Source organism: Podarcis pityusensis, assembly GCF_964106645.2.
Source record: "Podarcis pityusensis genome assembly, chromosome: 8".
NCBI classification, from domain to species: domain Eukaryota; kingdom Metazoa; phylum Chordata; class Lepidosauria; order Squamata; family Lacertidae; genus Podarcis; species Podarcis pityusensis.
The window spans coordinates 30,289,381-30,309,824 of record NC_138033.1 but is presented as its reverse complement, the minus strand read 5'-3'; the positions used below and the strand labels follow the sequence as shown (position 1 = coordinate 30,309,824).

General features: G+C 43.5%; 1 protein-coding gene across 13 annotated transcripts in view; it reads right to left on the bottom strand.

The window, feature by feature from the left end:
* The window catches only part of CSMD2 (CUB and Sushi multiple domains 2), a 501,247-nt gene that overhangs the window by 179,358 nt on the left and 301,445 nt on the right, over nt 1-20,444 (bottom strand). For 12 of the 13 annotated variants that reach the window (XM_081018274.1, XM_081018269.1, XM_081018275.1 and 9 more), the window contains one exon: nt 14,924-15,036. The exons of the other annotated variant lie outside the window; for it this stretch is intronic. In XM_081018274.1, the coding sequence (XP_080874400.1) occupies nt 14,924-15,036 (113 nt within the window). The remainder of the gene's footprint in view (nt 1-14,923; nt 15,037-20,444) is intronic. 13 annotated transcript variants of the gene reach the window in all.

The following is a 20,444-nucleotide window of genomic DNA, read 5'->3' as shown; positions in this document are numbered from 1 at the left end:
TTAAAGATTCCCCCTCCCCATGACTTCTTGTACACACACACCCTGTCCCCTGAAAAATCTCAAGCAGATCTGAGGAGCTGGCTGGCTCATTTTTACTAAATTAAATGTCAAATCAAAGTGTGAAGAGATGCAGGGTGTCAGCTCTTTTGCAGAATTATGATGGAAGAGAGAAAAAGTGTATGTGTGTGTGTCTGTGTTTTGTGTTGCATGACCATCGCAGGATCATCTCATTTATTTTATTTATTTCATAAAGTTTATATACCGATTGGTTGTAAAAAACAAACAAACCCCAAACCTAGCGTAAAAGGTTCTCTCATTTCTAAAACCAAGGCAAAACACCCTTTTGTGTTTCTGCAGAGATATACAAGCCTTGGGGAGATAAATAGCATTCTGAATCCAGGAATATTGCCTATGCGCAGTCATCCCCCAGTCCCAGTTATCTGCTTACACACCATTTCATTTCTAAAGAATTTCATTTCTCCCTCTTGCTATTAACACCAGCAGTTTCTCCCTTTCATACCTTCTCCCGTACTTTCCTGCTATTAATCTGTGTCACATTATTCCCATTTTCCACTTTCTCTGGCCTTTTTTTATCCCCGTCATCTGTGATCAACCACCTTGCTTTCATTGCCCTTTCTTTTAAAAACTAAAGTAAACTAAATGTTTCTCTTGGTTTTCTCCTCCTTCTTCTCCTTCAATTTTTAATAGCAAATTTGAAACATCTTTTGTGACACCTTCCTTACAGAGAAAATTACATAATCCATGATTTGCATTAATCCAGCTCCTGTTTTGATGCAGGCTGAACAGCAATGAGATTTTCCCACTGCTGAACTGTCTCTGGAAAGGCACTGATGCAGGTTGGACTCTCTGCCAAATAACTAAGATGGAGACATGCTTCATAGGTGGTGAAAATAGAACAATTTGTTGTTTTCAATTTTGTCACTGCTGATAATATGTCAAGGACACAGGCTTTCAAACAGGCTGAATTCTGACCTGCCCCTGCCCCACCATAGCTAAAATCCAAACACAGGACATTAAAAAAAATGATTAACTGTTTATTCATCAGGAACTCTGAGCTACTTAATGCTGAAGAACTCCCCCCAACTCCAGTGGGAAACTTTGATAAGTGGTCAGGCTTGCCCAACTGGCAATCACCAAACAACACCATGATCTCCTAAGCCAGCAGGAGGAAAACTCTGGCACTAAATGGGCCTGTGAGGCTGTTTTCCCCAATACATCTGCTCCACACCTCACATCAAATGTGACTACAGGTGTGGGGCAGGTAAAAACGTCAGTGGGTTTGACGTCAGTGCTGATCAGCCCTGACTTCAAGCACTGCTGGTATTTGTTACACTCTGGAGTTCCCAATTGTAAGCTCTGGGATGCCCATAGTTTCATGTTATTTTTGAGGGTGTACCTGGATCCTCAGCCTCTCTTGGAACACCTTGTTTTAGTCTCTGTTACTGATGGAACTCTGCTGATAAGACTTCCCTGAGTGCTGTCCTACCAGAGTTTCCCACTTCCCTGATAGAACAGGTAAAAAAGTAAAGGTAAAGGACCCCTGGATGGTTAAGTCCAGTCAAAGGTGACTATGGGGTTGTGGTGTTTGTCCTCAGACAGCTTTCCGGGTCATGTGGCCAGCATGACTAAACAGCTTCTAGAACAATGGAACACCATGATAGAAGCCAGAGCGCATGGAAATGCTGTTTACCTCCCCACCACAGAAGTACCTATTTATCTACTTGCGCTGGTATGCTTTCAAACTGCTAGGTTGGCAGGAGCTGGGATAGAGCAACAGGAGCTCACCCCGTTGTGCAGATTCAAACCGCCAGCCTTCTGATCAGAGAAGAGTTTCCCTCTTCTCTGGCAGAACAGCACACATGCTTCTGGCCAAAAGACTTTTTGCAGGATTACACTCTTCTCCTGTTTATGTTGAAAAGCATTTATAAGCAACTTGATTTTTTTTTTAATAAAAAAAACTTCTAAGACGTGCAACACATAAAAACAGCAAAGGTTGAGGTATATCCACCACACTTGTTCTGTCAGCTCAGGGATTTATGCTTGTGCAACAGAACTTCCCCCCTCTTCCCCTCATGCACACACAACACACCCCTCAAATCTCTTCCAGAAGGTTGGGCGATCCCACAGAACAGATCGGCACATATGAGAACAAGAAAGGGGAATGGTCTGTTGTGCAAGTGTAAATCCTTGCGCTGACGGTACAAGTTACTTCATGCTACAGTGGACACAGTCCAATATGAAAAATACAGCATAAAACCAGTAAAACAGTAGTATAAAAACATAGAAAAACAAATGAAAGCAGAAATTCAGGGAATTCAAACCAATAAAAACAGGGCCCAATCTCATTGGTCAAGCAAAGCCTGTGCTTATAAAAAAGGGAGGGATTTAAAAGACATCTGAAGCAACTGGTTGCTGCTTCATGTCCAGCAGAGGAAAGGGCATTCCATAATAAAGGAATTCCATTCAAGTTGATCAAATTCTATTTAACGTGATTGTAGTTGATGATGTAATGTTCTTTTGTAAAAAGAAGAAGTAAGGATTGATGTTATCCAATTTCCATTCCAGTGCATAAAAATAGAAACATATTTTCAAAACTCTTGTAATAATCCAATGCAATTTTTAAATGTTATATGCAACACTAGTTTAATTAATTTGTATTTGTAAACAATGTATATAAAAGCTATTGTTAAGTGCTCTGATTTTAATAAAGTCAATGCTTTTAAAGAGGCTTGATCATTATTTGACTGTATTTGACTGTTCAATTTTTATATATTTCCTAAATAAATAAACATTTGTCACCCTTCACCATAAATATTCTCAGGGTGGCTCATTAAAAACACTGAAGAACAAAATATACAAGGAACAAAATAAAACCCTTCATAGAGTTATTGCAGAGGGGGGGGGGGGAAGCATAATGGTTAAGAAGGAAAAGTCTGGGGAAATAAGCAGCACTCAGTCTGCCATTGGAAAGGCCCTCCCTAGGGTCAGAGCTCCATAAATGCGGGAGGGGGCAAACATTTGAATGCCCTCTCCCCACTTGCCCCTGATGGTGAGGAAACCTGGGGGTAGGACTCCAATGACAGTTCTGGGTGTATGGATAGGACGATCTGGAATCAACTGACGAAAGCCATGCACACTGCAGAGTATAATGGAGTCCTTTGTAGGATAAGGTTACCAGATTTTTTTCAAAGAACCCAGGGACACTTATTGTTTGCTATGTACATGTGAATGCTGAGAAAGTTGTAATTCCAGGAAATGTCCCTGGGAAATGGGGACATCTGGTAACCTTATTGTAGGACACTCGCCAATCTTGTTGGGATTGCTGACTCCCATGAACTGAAACACACCAGCACCCCACAACAACTGCATACTTGCAAGAGGCAATGGAGGGCACATGCTTTGTTTTAGGAAAAAGGTTTGCCTGCCATGACTTATCTTCTCATTTAGGAACCCTTGACAGGCTTCCAAACCATTTCAGGAGTGCCTGCAACCTTTCAAAAATGCTCTTCCACCCAACAGAAGGGGTGGGTGAGTGCAGACTCACAGCATCAACAGCAGGTGGATTTGAGCTGAAACAACTACTGACAGCCTCAAGCAACAGAAAGGAAAGTAAGCAAGCATTAGATTGCACTGTGGGATTGGCAAATCAGGGGTGTATGACTTGTAGGCAATATTAATGTAAGTACATAAAAAAAAAGCCTGATGGATGAGGTCAATGGCCCCTCTAGTCCAGCATCCTGTTCTCACAGTGACCCACCAGATGCCTGTGGGAAACCTGCAAACAGGCCACAAGCACAAGGGCAATCTCCCCTCCTGTGGTTTCCAGTAACTGGTATGCAAATTAAGCACAATGAAGGGGAAGGCATTGAAGAAAAGTTTAGCAAAACAAACTCCAGATGGCTTAAGCAAAATGTCAACTGGCAACGTGAAATGTTGCCCCCTTTTTAGTCTTCACTCCATTAAGCTTTAAAGTCGTTAAGAGGGGTCAATAGCAGTCAGTCTGGAGGCGGAGCGACAGAAAGGGGCAAGTGTGGGGAGAGAAGTACATTAAAAAATAAACATCCCTTGAATATCCGGCAAACATCCATTACAAAGGTCGGCAAACTCATAAAGCTGTTTTGGCAGAGAGCCAACGAGGGATGTGTGTGTGTGTGTGTGTGTGTGTGTGCGGAATATGTAGCATTCAGAGAAAACAATTTGTTCTGACCTACTTCTTTTGAAAACTAGATGATGAAATCATCTGATACAGCAAGCAGGCTACTCGAATATCTGCAGCGCAATACATCTGCAAGTATTTGGGCATTAATCTGCTGACTTGACCTGCAGAGAACAGGGCTTGGGTGTGGATTACAAAGGCCCACTATAGTCTTCCCAGCCCTGTCCATGGTGCTGAACGCACTACTGTCCTGCTGGACACATTGGAGTGTGGCCAGAGTGTTCACTTTCTGTACACTGCAGCACCTAATTCACTGACTCATTCCTAGCTCCAGACCCACAGGTTGCTAAACAGCCGTAGTATTTCCAGCTGCATGAGAAGAGGGCTGGGCAGGAGTCTCTTACCACGCTGCACAGTGATATCTGCATTCCTAGTCTTCATTGATATTTGCCAGCCATCCCTGCATTGAGACAGACAGAACAATCCACAGACCCCCTTAAGGATAGGAAAATAGGAAGCAGCTTTAGCTCAGTACTTTGAAGCACTACTGACAGTCTGTGAAGGAGACAGTATGCTTCCAAATACTAGTTGCTGAAAACTACAGGAGAGGAGAGTGCTGTTATCCCGCTTCCTGGTTTCCCACCAGCATCTGAATCACCACTGTGAGAACAGGAAGCTGAACTAGATGGGCCACTGGCCTGGTCCAGCCAGCTCTTCTTATGCTCCTGTGTTTCAGACCAAAGTCTTTCCTGGTCCTACCTGGCAGTGCCAGGGATCCAACTTGGAACCCTCGGCATACAAAACATGTTTTCTACCACTGAGTTTTGGTCCTCCCCATCTTCTTACACAGAAACTATCTTGCACCAAACCTCTAAAACTATTTAAGCATGATGAGTCCTACTGACTCCAGTAGGAGTACCTTCTGGATGGCATGGCTCAGTAGGAACATACGGGAGAATTAGAATTTGGGACCTGCCTTTAGTGCAACAGTAATACAGTGGATGCTCGGGTTGCGAATGTGCTTCCCGCACATGTGCCTGTCACGATTCGGTGCTTCTGCACATGTGCAAAGTGCGATTTAGCGCTTCTGTGCATGCGCAAGCGCCAAAACCCGGAAGTAACCCATTCCGGTACTTCCGGGTTCGACGCAGTGCACAACCTGAAATCACGCAACCCAAAGTGTCTATAACCCGAGGTATGACTGTAATAATAATAATAATAATAATAATAATAATACCCCACCCATCTGGCTGGGTTTCCCCAGCCATTCTGGGCAGCTCCCAACAGAACATTAAAAACAGAATAAAACTTCAAACATTAAAAACTTCCCTAAACAGTCACATTCGTTGAAGTATCCTGATCTTCCACCTTTTCACTTCCCTTTTATCTTATTCTAATATAATGTGCAAGCTGATGCCCCAGAACTATAATGGGCAGGTTGATGCCCCGGGTTGATGGCACATGAACAGAGGTGATGGTAGCAGATTGGGTGGAGCTCATATTGAGGGACTGGTGAGCAGGTGATGCCAGATGTCCCTGCTCCTCTGAGCAGGTCTACAGATTCATTCTCTCTCTCTCTCTCTCTGTGTGTGTGTGTGTCTGTGTCTGTGTGTGCAAGCATTCCCAGATCTGGCTGCACTCCCAGAGTCCCAGGTGGTAACAGTGGGAAGGAGTGCATCTGCATTTTGCTATAAGGAACATTTTAATTTTTAACACCACCACCACCCTGCAAAAAAAAAAAAAAAAAAAAAAGACTGAGAAAATAGGAACATAGAAAACTGCCTTATACCAAGCCAGACCAATGACCCATCTCTCTAGCTCAGTACTACACCAACACTGGGCAGCAGCTCTCCATGGTTTCAAGTAGGGGACTCTCCTAGCACTGCTTGGATTTGCAGGGAACCGAACAGAGGACCTTTTGCATGCAAAGCAAATACTCTGTCATTGCAAGATGGTCCAGTTATGGTTGTACTAAATTGCTAATGCAGCTCATCCCTCTTGAGGAATAATCCACAGGAGCTCTCACTTAGTTAAATTCTTGTCCTTTAAGTTAAATAAGACACAGGAGAACCTCCATGGCAGCTGTAGCAGAAAACAGAAAGACTGGTGTGTTCAATTGATTCAGTGCTCTTTAAATACTGAGGAGGGGGGTTATATTTGTTTTCAAGAGTCAGCACAATAAAAGAATGGGGGGAAGGATGCTAACAAGAGCTTTTCTGATAGGTATTGGGGGTGGGAATACAGTATAGATGGAGAAGAGACATTCAAACACTGCAGGAACCAAGGTTTTCATTTTTATTTTTTAAAAGGAATATATACATACTTCAAATGGGGGGGGGGTCATATGAATTTACAGTGAGAGGAAAGAAGGGCTGGGGGAGAACCATCCATGAATGCAGGTCTTCCCTGCTGTGCTTGCAGAGAGATGGGCAGATGGGAAGGTGTCTGTATGTCCTTGCTGCGGCTAGGATGGCTACGCCAGAAGTGGAAGAGCTTGCATTAAAAAAAGGATCAATGGGTGGGTGATGAGTCAGTGTGATGCAGTGGAATGTGTGTTGAGCTCGGCCTCAAATTCCCACCTACTCCCCCATAATTTTCAGTGGGTAGCATTGAGCAATAACTCCTTCTTTGCTGGTAGTGAGAGAAATGAAAAGACCCTGATGTACACTGCCCTGAGTTCCTGGACAAAAGCCAGAATACAACTGTGATAAATGAGTGGTGGCTAAAAATTAAGGAGGGTGGTACTCTAAAGAAGACAACAACAACAACAAATCAGTGAGGGAAAGTGAAAAATGAGCATAGTAGTTGCACGTGGTTGGAAGGGGAAGCTCTAGGGGGAATAGCAGAGGCGTTGGCAAGCAAAACAAGCAGGGGCACAGCCCCTAGTAACCACATAATCTGTAACTGTAGTGAATTCAAGAACTCTGAGAATTTTGGAACACTCATTGGCGTTACATGACCAAAGGATTGGAAAACATAACAGAATAGGAGAAAGTATTTTTGTAAAAAAAACAAAAACAAAAAAACCCCAACACACACATGTGCGTGCGCGCACACACACAGTTTTCCCCTCAGAGACTTGCTTATTTAAGTCTATTATTTATCCAATTACATTTCAATATGAAAATTCAGCTCCACTAAAGACTTTAATTAGCGGATTAAATAAGGTACTCGGCTACTATAATGAAGTCCAGCCGAGAGGGCCAATCTTAATAGATTATGAAAGGGGGAGTCAAGCTGACAAGCACCCCTCCCATACACCTCATGCTCACTACTTTCTTCCCTTCCACCCACCTCCAGACAGGTGTGCTGGATAGTCATGTTACATTGGTATAAGATCAAGGTATTGTATTCAGGAGACTTTGTTAAGCAAGGTGCTATGAACTTGTGGTGAGTCTATGTGCAAGCCACTCCAACACTTGAGATAATCTGCAGTTCTCTTAACATGTGTGTGGGGGGGAGTTGTAAGCCACTTTGAGAAGCTGCTGCAGGATAGCGGCTAGTTGCTAGGGAGACCCAAGTATGAAACCCTGCAGAGCTTGCTGGGTGACTTTAGAACATTTACTATCCTTCAGCTTAACCTACCTCACAGGGTTTTTGTGTGGCAATGCTGTGGGGAGGAGAACCATATACACTGCCTTGAGCTCCTTGGAGGAAAGATGTAATATAAGTGTAATAAACACACTCAATTTATTGATAAAGCGGTGGGCTGTGGCTTTTAAAAACATATTAACAATTATACTAGTTTTGCTTCTCTTGAAATCCCACAAATGTGCCTGAACAGGAACATCCAGATTAAACTTAGAAGACTTTGCTTTAGGAAAACCTCAGTGGGGGCTTAGGGCTGTGCCAGCACCACTTCCCTCCACATGTGATATGCTGCTAACCTTAGCAATACATTTTGCTTCCTCAGATAGTTCACCCAAACAGAAACCTACAAACTGCCTGAGGCAACTCCTACACTCTTATATGACCCACTTTTGTCAGTTTCTCACACTGCGGTACCAGAGGAAAACTGATTCCGGTTCGCCCACACTGGGTGCCAAGCCAAGAGGGCCCTGCAGGGGGCACTGCAATGATGATGTAGAACGGAAGGCAAGAGGTGGCAGGAGGAAGGGCTGCCACTGAAATTTGAAAGCCCAAAGTCTGCCTTTCCTGAGATCCCATTTCACATCTATGTCTGACATCCTGGTGGTGTCACGAAGACACATTCACTCCTTATCCTCAAAATGGAAAGGGGGGAAAAATCATCTTCAGAAGAAGAGTTTGGATTTGATATCCCACTTTATCACTACCCGAAGGAGTCTCAAAGCGGCTAACATTCTCCTTTCCATTCCTCCCCCACAACAAACACTCTGTGAGGTGAGTGGGGCTGAGAGACTTCAAAGAAGTGTGACTAGCCCAAGGTCACCCAGCAGCTGCATGTGGAGGAGCGGGGACGCGAACCCGGTTCACCAGATTACGAGATTACTTCTCTTAACCACTACACCACACTGGCTCCCATGCAGTGAGCTCAACTACTGACCAATCTCCAAAAGCATATTGCTTGTAATCCTTGCCTAGCTGATGGTAAATTTGTGCGTGGGGAGAGAGAAAGGGTTTCCACACATGTGGGAAACCTCCACACCTCATTGTGACTCAGGCATGACCTTGATCATGAGCCCCACTGCATGTGGATCTTTGTTTTTATTTCTAAAGCCACACACTGCTACAGTATAAAGATGGCCTGTTGTCAGGGCAATCATAGACTCACATAACCTGCATCAGACTTTAGGTCAGTGAAAACCAGCTTGCTATGAATCTAGGAATCTGGAGTCACTGGTTTGAGTAAAATTGGTTGCAAGTTTTGCCTCAGGGTGAGCAGACTGTATTGTTCACCAACTGAGAGACACTCTGTAAGTTGAAAGATGATTCGTGCCATTGTCAGGATATACAAGGCCGCTGTGAAATACATATATATATATATATATATATATATATATATATATATATAAAACCATCCTGCCTTTCCTGAGTTCAGTTCTCCACATTTCCATGTTAGTTTTCCAAAGTCCTCATGAAAATTCAGCTGTATCTTAGTGCTAATTTCTCCTAATATACACTTCTTTGTTTTGTTTTCCTGATATATGAATTTTTTATGCACACTTGACTCTAGTAAATGAATTCTTGCCCCTATTACTTCGCTGGAGAATGGCATTGCAAAATTCAGAGAGGTGTGAATTTTAAAGAACGGCTGTGTTTCCATTTGCTTATTGTTGTGAAAAGTGCAAATTAGGTAGGTTTGCCTTCAAACGTGAACTGAATTGAATGTTTCCCCAATCCTTAACCCACAGTAGGTGTAACAAATTGCTTTTTTGGCAATGGGAGATGCTTAAATCGGAGGCCAGCATTCTATTTTCTGGACAACAGTAAGCAATACTATTGCTGGACGAGTGTGTTTCCTCCTCCACCACCTATTCCTCACCATTTTACCCTGGGATGTCTTTTTTCTCCTTTGCTACCTTATTAACCAGAATAAGATTAACACTTACATTTCCAGACTGGCACTCCAGGACGGAGAACCTGGCCAGGATATATAGCTATTTAAACATGCTACAGAAGCCAATATCTCCCCTTTCCCTGATAATTTTTGATGAGGTTCCCCCTGCCCCCGTTTCCATCTAGGTTTAACAAGGATCCATTAGCTGTACTTTCTTTCAGACAAGCTGGCTGTAAAACTACATCCAGTTTGCAAGTATGTTGCACATAATTTCATCACCTAATTGGCAGCCCTCTAATTGCTGCTTTCCTCTACAAATTTCTCATTCTGTGCTCCAACTCAAAAACGTTTTCAAGGCAGGATGCATCACCAATACACTCCCCACTGCCTTGCACACAGCTGGTTCAATTAGCAGCAGGCTACCCCCAGGGGAAGGCTCCCAGCAGGTTACATGTGATGCTTTCTGTATTTTTGCTATTCACACTAGAGCTGAAGGAGGGGGCATGTTTCACAAACACGTTGCTCACTGATATGTGCCCTCCCCTTTTGCAGAACAGTGCAAAGCTGTTTGCAAGTAGAGTGGAAGATGTGTTGACTGGATATATGTATATATTTGGTCCAAGGGTTACACTCCCTCAAGGACATCCTCCAAGAGGCCTCGTGTCAGCAGTGGGTGGACGCAGAAGAGGTGGAATGATAGACATGTACAGTCCAACTAAGTTTTACTCAGCAGAGACCCACTGAAATTAATGAACATGAGCAAGTTCGGTCCATTAATTTCAATGGGCCTATGTTGAGTAGAACTTAGTTGAATATCACCCTAAGTCTCTAGCATTCATCCAGACAAGCAAGAGGCATTATCACAGTTCAGCCAGGCAAAATCATTCCAGGATAGTGCAGTGCAGGACCACAGGGGTGTGGAGCCAGGGAATGTAGGATGTAGGACTGGGAAGGGATGTGGCCTGGGAAGAGTCCCACAGGAAACATAGAGCCCTAGAGAGCCACATTTGGTTCCCAGACCGAAGGGTGGCCACACCTATGCTAAGACAACTGGGCTAACTCTCTTTCACCCCAGTTAAGTCACACTTAATTGACTTGTTTGAGCAGAATGTGGATGGACATTTGAATGGCTATCCCAAGGATGGTGTCTGAATCTTGATGTGCATCTCTAACCCCGAGCTAGTCCACATATAAATAAGTGCAAGCAGAGTTGGATGAGGCTGAAAGTCTTGAGGCTTGATGAAACAGGGAACACCAGTATTGATGATGAGACAGTGTGGATGCATTCTCCTTCCCCACATCTACACACAGAGCAAGGACAATGGGATAGACCTCATTTGCACTTAGCAGCATCAAAACTAATCTGATTGGCTGCATGGTACTTTTATCATTGTGATCAATATATGATCCCTGATTGCATGGTTCAGCATCATGTCTAGTTTTGGGCAAAGCATTTTAAGTCAGAACAATGAGGACTAACTGGAATTAGGTTCAGAGACTTGTTATCTGTTGCTGCCCCAGAGGGCAAGATTAGATCTAGTGGTCTTAAATTAAGGGAGGGTAGATTTTGGTTGAGTATTAGGCAGCATTTCTTCATGGTAAGGGCATTCCAGCAATGGGGCCAAAGGTGGATGGGCTTTCCCTTGCTGGAGGTAGTTGGAAACTTTCTGTAGTAAAAGGTTCGACTGCATGGCCAACTCTGTGGTTCTATGACCGACTGGATAGAATTCCTTGTGGCAGTGGTTGCATCACAGCCACAGTCTTTGCAAACTATGAGCTGTATCCAACCAAGTTCTACTCAAGAGTAGTCCCATGTCAGTCATGCTCATTAATTTCAATGAGTCTACTCTGAGTAGGACTAACACTGGCTACAACCTTATGACTACACACAGGCATGGAAAAGCACACAAAACAGTGGAAGGATGATAAACATGTTTGTGCCCATCTGCACCTGAACAACAACTTCCAGAGCCAAAACATAAACTCAAAACAATGCATAGCAACACTAATTCTTGTCCCCTCCTCCCAGGGTAGGAGGGATGTGTGATTTCTGAAGTCTCACAGCAAGATGAAAAACCCATTTATGTTTCAAGCTGTGCTATTTTGCAAATAATTCTACAGAAGTTGTTGGTCAACATGTTGTTTGTTTTGTTAGATTTGTGTGGGTGGAAAGGCTATGTCAATTATGTGTAGCATACACTGACAGACTAATAGGAGATGGAATAAACCCATATAAGTTGCAAAAACAACTTATTTTCTGATCTCCTAGAGGTGATTTTCTTAATACAGGAGCCAGTTGAGTGGCTATTTATACAGGATGTGGCATAGTACATGCTAGGCACATCTCCTGGTTCAAGGGCCTGAAACCCTAGAGAACCACAGCCAGTCAGCATACTCAACACCAAGTTCAGTGCACCAATGGACTGACTCAGTAAAGGCAGCTTTTTATGTTCCTTATACTACTAGTAGCTCTCCAGGGTCTCTAATAGAAGATGCCAGGAAATCTGGAGATGCCAGGGGATGAACCTCCCTGAAAACTTCTGCATGCACAGCATAGACTGTACTAGTGAACTAAGGTCCTATTGCTCCCTACAACCTTTTCTGCTGTTTACACCAACTCTCAGCACACACACTCTCTACCATTATGTTTTCTTTCAATTCTGTACAGAAAGTGGAGCCAGATACCTGGACCAGATTGTCAGTGGCAACAACAAGCAGCAGGCAGAAGGAACAGGTGATTGCCCGAAATAGCAGGTCAAGATGACCTAGCATATGCTCTGAGAAGCTATCTCATCTCCACTTACACAGTATCAGTTCTGAGCCTTGTACTTTGCTTTGTTAAACAAAGCTGGGTACCTGGCATCCAAACAAACTAAAACAAACAAATGGACGACAACAACAACAGGCTGCTGTTTGGTCATTGGGGATGGAGGAATCTGATAATTTCTATATATATGAGTTTCTCATTTTTCCACTCTTCAGTTTGCCCCATTTCTGTATCAATTTTTGAACTTTTTTTTTAAAAAAAGGGGGGGAACTTCATAAAAATTCTTATGCATATTATCTTCATCAAAATATACATTTTGGTGCATGATCCTACATTTAGAGCTGGTCCTAAAATAGACAATACTAATTTAAATGGACCAACAGTATAATGAAGCTGCATAGGTTTGTATACTCAGCTATCAGTGGCTGCTAGCCACAATGTTTACATTCTGCTTCCACAGCTGGCGGCTGTATCCCGCTGGTACCAGCTGCTGGGTATCACAAGAGAGGAGAGTGCTATTGCACTAAGGTTCTGCTGACAAGCTTCCAATGGGCATCTGCTTATCCACTGTGAGAACAGGCTGCTGGAATAGACAGGGATTAGATAGGGTGCCTTTGACCTGGCTCTCCTTATGTTAGGGAGGTCTCAGAGCTCAGTGATAGAGTACACTTTTTGCATTTATAAGGTCCTAGGTTCAATCCCTAATACCCATTTAAAGAAACTCAAGTAGCTAAGCTGGGGAAGACTTCTTCCCAATACTTTAGCCAGCTCCTACCACTCAGTAGACACATGATGGGAGATCAGTATTACCATGACAAAAGGGAAAGGAACAGAAGCATTTTTTTTATAAAGAAAAGAAAAACACAACCCAAAAATTGTAAGAAACTTTCCCTTAAGAAATGTGGGATTGTGTGGCATAGTCCTCAGCAAACCTCCTGACAAGTTCTCTCTCAGTGGTTAATTGTTCCACGTTAAATTTTCTTTTGTCTTGCCTTGTTTCCCATTGTGCTAAGGAACATATTAGCATAGTCAAACACAAAGACACTCTTTGATTTTTTTTAATAGTCACTGAATACTAAAGTGTCGCCCTGCAGGTGCCTTCCTTTGAATACCTCGTATACATTTGTATGCACTGGAAATCCCCCTTAAACTGTGTATTCTTAGCACCCAGCCATTCATTGAGGCCACTGGTTTTTACATGGTGAATGGAGACAGCCGTAGACTACATTGGCAGTTCTTCACCAAAAGAAACAGTGATGGCAGGAAGGTGCCCTGAAAAGTCACTCATCACTTTTCCATGAATGTGTGGTCTGACTCCCCATCTTTAGGAGATGTGGCCAAAAATTTGGAGGAAATGTTGGAGAGGGAGAGGGATTTTCCCTCAGAACTAGCCCCAGACATTCCCGCTGTCTTGAAACTCTGCTGCAAGAGGAGCCTCTTTTGCCAGAACTTCTCTGGCCTTAGAAGCTCATGGTGCCTTCCTTAGATTCTTGCTCAGAAGCCCCAGCAGAAATCCTTGTGCTACTGGAGGCAATGGCTACCAAAACTCCATCACTTCAGAGGTGGACCTAATCGTCTATGGAGCTGCAATTCCATTTAAGTCTTAGTCTAGTTTTGCTTGCTACTGAAGCAACATTTTAGCTCATGTTTCACAGGGTGCTGTCCAAGGTGCTGCCTGCTTTTCTTGGAACATGATCTCTGCTTTGCATGATGTTGCCTGACTAGAACATGAATTTAAGACTAGTACATATTTGTACCTAGCACCTTGCCCAATCTTGGGCTACATCCTCATCTGGCTGAAGTGGTGTCTGGAACACCACTACTGATGTGCCCCTGTAATGCTGAGGAGCATTTATTTGTTATATTTATATCCTGCCTTTCCTCCAAGCAGCTCAAAGTGGTATACAGTCATACCTTGGATCCCGAACGCCCTGGAACTCGGACATTTTGGCTCCCAAATGCTGCAAACTCAGAAGTGATTGTTCTGGTTTGTGAACGTTATTTTGGAACCTGAACATCCAACGGGGCTTCTGCGGCTTCTGATTGGCTGCAGGAGCTTCCTGAAGCCAATCAGAAGCTACAATATGGTTTTCGAACGTTTTGGAAGTTGAACGGACTTCTGGAATGGATTCCATTCAACTTTAAAGATATGACTGTACTTATTTCTTCTCTTCTCATTTTATAATATTGAGTGTGTTCTAGGTTGCTCTTTTAATTCACACAGCATAATTGTGGGTCCCAATAGCCCTGGTTTCCACTGCAGGCAAGTCAATGGGGAAAAGGGAATCTGAGGGTGGAAAGTTTGGAAGCCACATATCTAGTTATTTAACTCTGAACCTCTAAGAATTGAGAAGAATATGCAGTACTTTTGCAAGAACTGCATAAAAGGTACAATTGTATGCACTGCCCTGTGTTATGTTTGTAACCCTTGATTCACCTGGACAAGAAAACTTCAGGGAAGTTGCAGGAGGGGATTAATCAACATATTAACCTGGATTACCTTCATATGTTGCTTTGAATCCCAGTAAGTTCCTCACACTGTCTGTCTGGAACAGAAGCCACATCTGATGTTGGGTGCTGACAATCAGATCAGGGACTGTTGTGCCTGTTAAACTGTCAACAAAGAAGACAAAGGAATGGTAATAGCAACAGTAACATCAACTGAAGGCAACAATTTAACTGAATTTTGGGGTGGGAGTTCCTCCTGAGGCAAAAAATAAAATAAAAATAAAAATGCAAGGAGCGAAGATTTTGCTAGGGCAACTGATTTGTCCTGACCACAGATTCCAGCAGACACAGAACCAGAGGTTTCAGGGTCAATAGCTTCCTGAACCTCTGTTAAAACCAAGGCAGCAGCCTTCTGGAATAGATCCGACAGCACCAGCATCACAGATTCAGAACCCCTGGGGCTGAGAAATGGAGTGCTTCCTGACCTACCTCACAGTCCAAGGGTACCGAAAATGCACCAGAAGGCCAGGGATTGCAGAAGAGGTTCCCATCTGCAGGCCAGAGTGTTAACCCTTTAAGGACTGTAGTACTCAAGAAGGGGGTGGAACCTAGAAAAGATGGACTGGAGACTCAGGCTCAAAAAGGCCTCGGTTCACCTCTAGCCTTCAGAGGAGCAAGTTGTTCACTCTGTTGTGCTGAAGCACCTGAACTACCTTGCTGTCCTCCTCTGTTGGGCTCCCTTTCAAGGCCAGGACAGGACACAGTTGGGGATGAGGGAGCATGAGCTAGCTGGATTTTATTTAGTAAGGTTGGCTCAGTTGCCAGAGATTTTCAGTAAAAGCAAGCCGTGTCCCTTCTCCTTAGTGTGCATACATGAATTGTGTAGCCAACTCATGAACAAGCAAGGCCACCAAGCTTGGCCACTATACACCACTCACACACTGCTGCGTGCAATATCACCATAGGAACAGGAAGGGATGGGTGCTTCCTAATTGCCCTGCCCCTAATCTTTTGAGTCAAGAAAGGCTGTATGGTTTGTGGCAGTGTAGCATGGCAATATGGCAACAGCACCTGGGGAGATTCTTATCACATCCTCTTCCCCACATTGTCTTGCCCCTAAACCTTCCCCCGTTTCCACTAGCCTCATCCAAGTAACAGAACTCTCAAAATTGAGTGTTGGCAACCCTATGCTTTTCACAAACTAATGCAGTCTTTTCAGAGGGCAGAATATAATTTCCTTGCCAAAGATGGCCTGCATCAATATTTTCTGAAAGTACAGACCTTAGGCAACATGGGGAATGTAACCCAATCTAACACGTTAGGTTAAAATAATACTCAAACCAAACCCACCAGCACCAACCGCCTATACGGCTTCACTCCTAACTCCTCTACTCACTTAAGAACAAGCCCCATTGAATTCAATAGGACTTACTTCTGAGTGGACATGATTAGGATTGTGCTGTAAATCCTTAGTTTAAAATGCAGGCATCATCTCAAGTATCTTACACTCTGCTGTCCCTCATTTCTGTGCAAGTCTGTGCCTACAAATACCCTGAAATCATTCTCTGTCAATTTGGTCATTCCAGATAAATGTTATGGCATAACTCTCCCAAAGACAAACCCGTGTTGACATCAAAAGAAGAACTCTTAAACATTTGGGATTTTCACTGTTGTGGGAATGAGGGACCTCAAACAGTTGTATTTCCTAGCTTGGTCAGGAGCAAAGACCGAGGGATGTGGCTATGCTGCCTGATTCCACGTCAATGGATTCATGATCCACCAAGGAGCAACAAAGTAATTCCCAAGGAGTTCACAGAATCATAAATCAAGGGATCATCGTCCAATCCCTAGCTTCAAGGTTAGGCTGACTCATTCCAGATTAACTAACCTGACACATCTAACAACAAGATAAAGGATGAGCAGACTTTAGACAAAACCCTGCAAAACGAGGGCTGAAGGGAAGACACTATAGTATGACACTAGACCTGAGGTGGGAACTAGATGTGTGACTGGTTTGCCCTTGCATAACTGAACACACAAAAAAAGCTGTGGAGCAGATTTGGAGCGTTGTGTGTGTTAAGGGGTTTAAATTCTTTGCCCCCACATGAAATCCTCCCCCTTGCACCTGTTATTTGCAATGAGAAGAAAATACTCATGGCACCATATATAGATGCATTTGTCCCTTGTCAAAATGACAGTGTCTATGCTGGGAGACCACGTGACATGGTCCTGATCCATTGCTGGGTTTTCTTCTCGAGGGGTGGGTGGGTTTAAAAGAGCCACACAAGGCAAACTACATGAGAAACACCACATCATCAACTCTGGTACTGTCTCCAAGTTTTTCTTTCCCCCCCCTTTTGTAGAGTGGATGGATAACTCAGTTGTTTAGCAACAGCAACAGCTAGACTGAGTCAGAAATCTCTTTTGACCTTCTGTAAAAACCCGTAGATCTCAATCTGTTTACCGTTAACCTAGACTAGAGTGCCCTACAAGCAGGAAACACAAGCAAAGATTACCCATCATGGTAAGGGATGGGGTTCATGCCCTTGGAATTCCATAGCATCCATTCCTCAGGGAACCTCTTGCAGTTATAACACAGTGAAGTTTAGGTGGTTAGTGAAAATCTCTGTCTCCCGCCAGGTTTATGGGGAAGCAGATTTGAACCAATTATGTTGCTGCTATCTTGATTGATAATAGTCTGGTTGTTGCTGCACTCCTGTGGATTTTGTAATATATTATTTTGATGTTGTTTTTATGATAGTCTTGTGATTGCTTGATGGTTGTTTTATTGATTTCAATGCTTTTATATTTGTAGGGTTGGTTTATTGTTCCTTTGGTTTCCTTTACTGGCTCCTGTGCATTGAATTGTGGAAAAGCAGCCTAAACTTTTTTAGAAAAGTAAAGAGAAGGAAAATCTCTCCAATCAATTCAAGCAAAAGTCCCACACTATGTGCGAGTCAAACAGCAGGTGCAAGTAAGGCAATTGTGGAGCAGGTGACAAAGCCTCAGGTTTGGACTGAGGCGACTCACGTTTAAATTCCCCAACCCAAAGCACACTGGATAACCTTTGGGCCAGTTACTGTAGCCTGGTCCCAGTTTAGATCCTAAAGGTACATGAAGTCATCACCTTGATGAAGCTAAGCAGGTCTGGGTCTGGTTAGTGCCTGAGGGGATGGCACCTGGGAATGAGTCGTGATGCATGCTAGCATACCTGAGAACTCGCCTTGATGCATTCGCTTTGCCTCCATGGCTGGAGACAATAATGCTTCCAAATACCAGTTTAAGGAAACCATGAGGAAGGGAGTAGTAGTCTTGTGCTTGGGTCTTGTTTGCAGATTTCTGATAGGCCACCATGAGAACAGGATGTTGGACTAGAGGGGCTACTGGCCTGATCCAGCAGGCTTCTCTGATGTTCTAACATCCAATCCTGGCACAGTTTTCAGACCTCCAAACCAAAAACATTTCTGCCTTATCTAGACAGCTTCAGACCGTCTATATCCCAGTTACTGCCTGAAACAGTTCACTGTTAATTCTACTGACCCCTGTACTGCACATTTTGACCAGCTTTTTGTCTGCAAATGAACAACTCCATGTACAGCTCACAATTCCCAATCTTTGCATGCCTCGCCCCTTGGCTGTTGTCAGCAAAACCCTTGCCCTTGCTTCTATCCTTTCACTGGGAACTTCTACTTGGGAAGCCTTTCTAGAATTAACCTGAAGTCTTTTGAATGGCTGTTTCATCTTGCCCCTCAATCTGAAGCAGGGGCCTGACTATGCTGCTAGAGAACAACAGGGTCCCGATCCTTCTAGTCTCTCTTCCAGCAAACTCACATACATGTCCCAAGAGGTACTGGACTCACAATGGAGCATGGACCTCTTACAGTGCTTGAGTACTCTGGCACAACAATTGTCAAAAGAAAGATGAGGTGCAGGACCACTGAGGAAGTTATTCCTGGCCAGTATGAAATACTCCAATATGAAAGTCCAGGAGGATTTGCTCTGCAACTTCCCTGGACACTTTTCTTACAAGTGCTTCTCACCCCATTTAGAAAATGTTGTTTTGTGAAGAGAGCCTCTGAACTCACCGCAGCTCCTGACTTAGATATCGAAAGGGAAGAGAGCGTTTCTCTAGCACAATCAGACTCACAGGAACCCAGGGAGCTAAACAACTCCAAGTCAGATCCACTTGGCTCCATAGTGTTTACTATTAGTTTCAGAAAGTGAGTCTGTCCCAGCTCTACCAGGGACCAGGGGTTGAACCTGGGGCCTTTTGCATGAAAGCACGTGTTCTGTTACTGAGCTACACCACTTCTCAAGATTTTTTAGATTGTGAGACCTTTCAGTCAGGGTCCTCTTTCCCACCTCCTTATATTGTAAGTTCTGGGTATACTGACTCTGCTGTAAGAACAATCTCTTGTCTTAAAGCAACTTATCATATTAACCTTGGCATGGCTGTGAGGCTCTTTCTGGTGAGAGGAGGCCATAGGTTTGGAAGGTAAATTCAGACCTGACTAAGAAGATTGGGGGGGGGGGTAGAGTGGCCTGTACCATTTCAATGCAGAACTGTACTTTTTAACTATCCCCTAGTAAAAACTCCCCACAAGCAAAAAAAGTGACACCATGAGGAGAAAGGTCCCAGGCCATGCTAGCCTTCTATTGGCAGGGAGGGGTTTTCCGGTTTGTTTTTTATACAACCACATTGGGTGAAATGATCTCCCTCACCTGCAGTCTGAACTGTTATGGCTTACTCTACCACCTGAGGACGACCATCTCATTCTGCTGCGTATGAAAATTCAGTCACAGCAACCAGTAAATGGCTCAAGACAGTCTGAAAGATGATGTAGCTGAACCAACCTGAATTTCTTTCTTGTTTTAAACGGAGGAAAGCAACTCTGAGATAAATCCTCTGAATCTTGTTTGTGTAAACAATCTAGTAGCCAGTGCAAAATATTAACTGTGGGGCAACAGTTAAAATATGTGCCCAAAACCAGAGTCCAGAACTCAGGCTTTGTTTGAGCCAAGATTCCCCAGGAACCTGTGACCCAGACCTGGAGTTTCTGAAGGAATAACAAAGAAGAAGGGGGAGGGGGAGAATAATTTCCTCTTCTTTGTCCATTTATTGTTTCAGAATATCACTTTGCCCTGAAATCTGATCTACGCGAGGAGAATATTTTGACAGTACAAATGAACCCATCAAGATTGCTTTTCAATGCTGAAAGTGGTGGAAATTTGTGGATATTCTAATTCGATAATTAATCTTATGCATTTTACTGACACGTGCATATGCTCAAGTGTATTGGTAAGGCACCTGATAAGAAAAACAATATTCATATTATTGTATATATCTAGAGAGAGAGAAGGTCAGGATTTTATTCTATTTATTTACTAGCACTTTTCTACCTGGCAACACTCAGGAATTCTAATAAACCCCAAAATCATTGCAGATTTGAAGTCATGGCAGTTTTGCAAGGTTCAGTACTCTACTTATTCAAAATGGCATCCACAGGAAAACATGCTCCTTGATCTCAGGAATCAACATGCAAATTTTGGTTACAATATCTTAAGAGATGTCC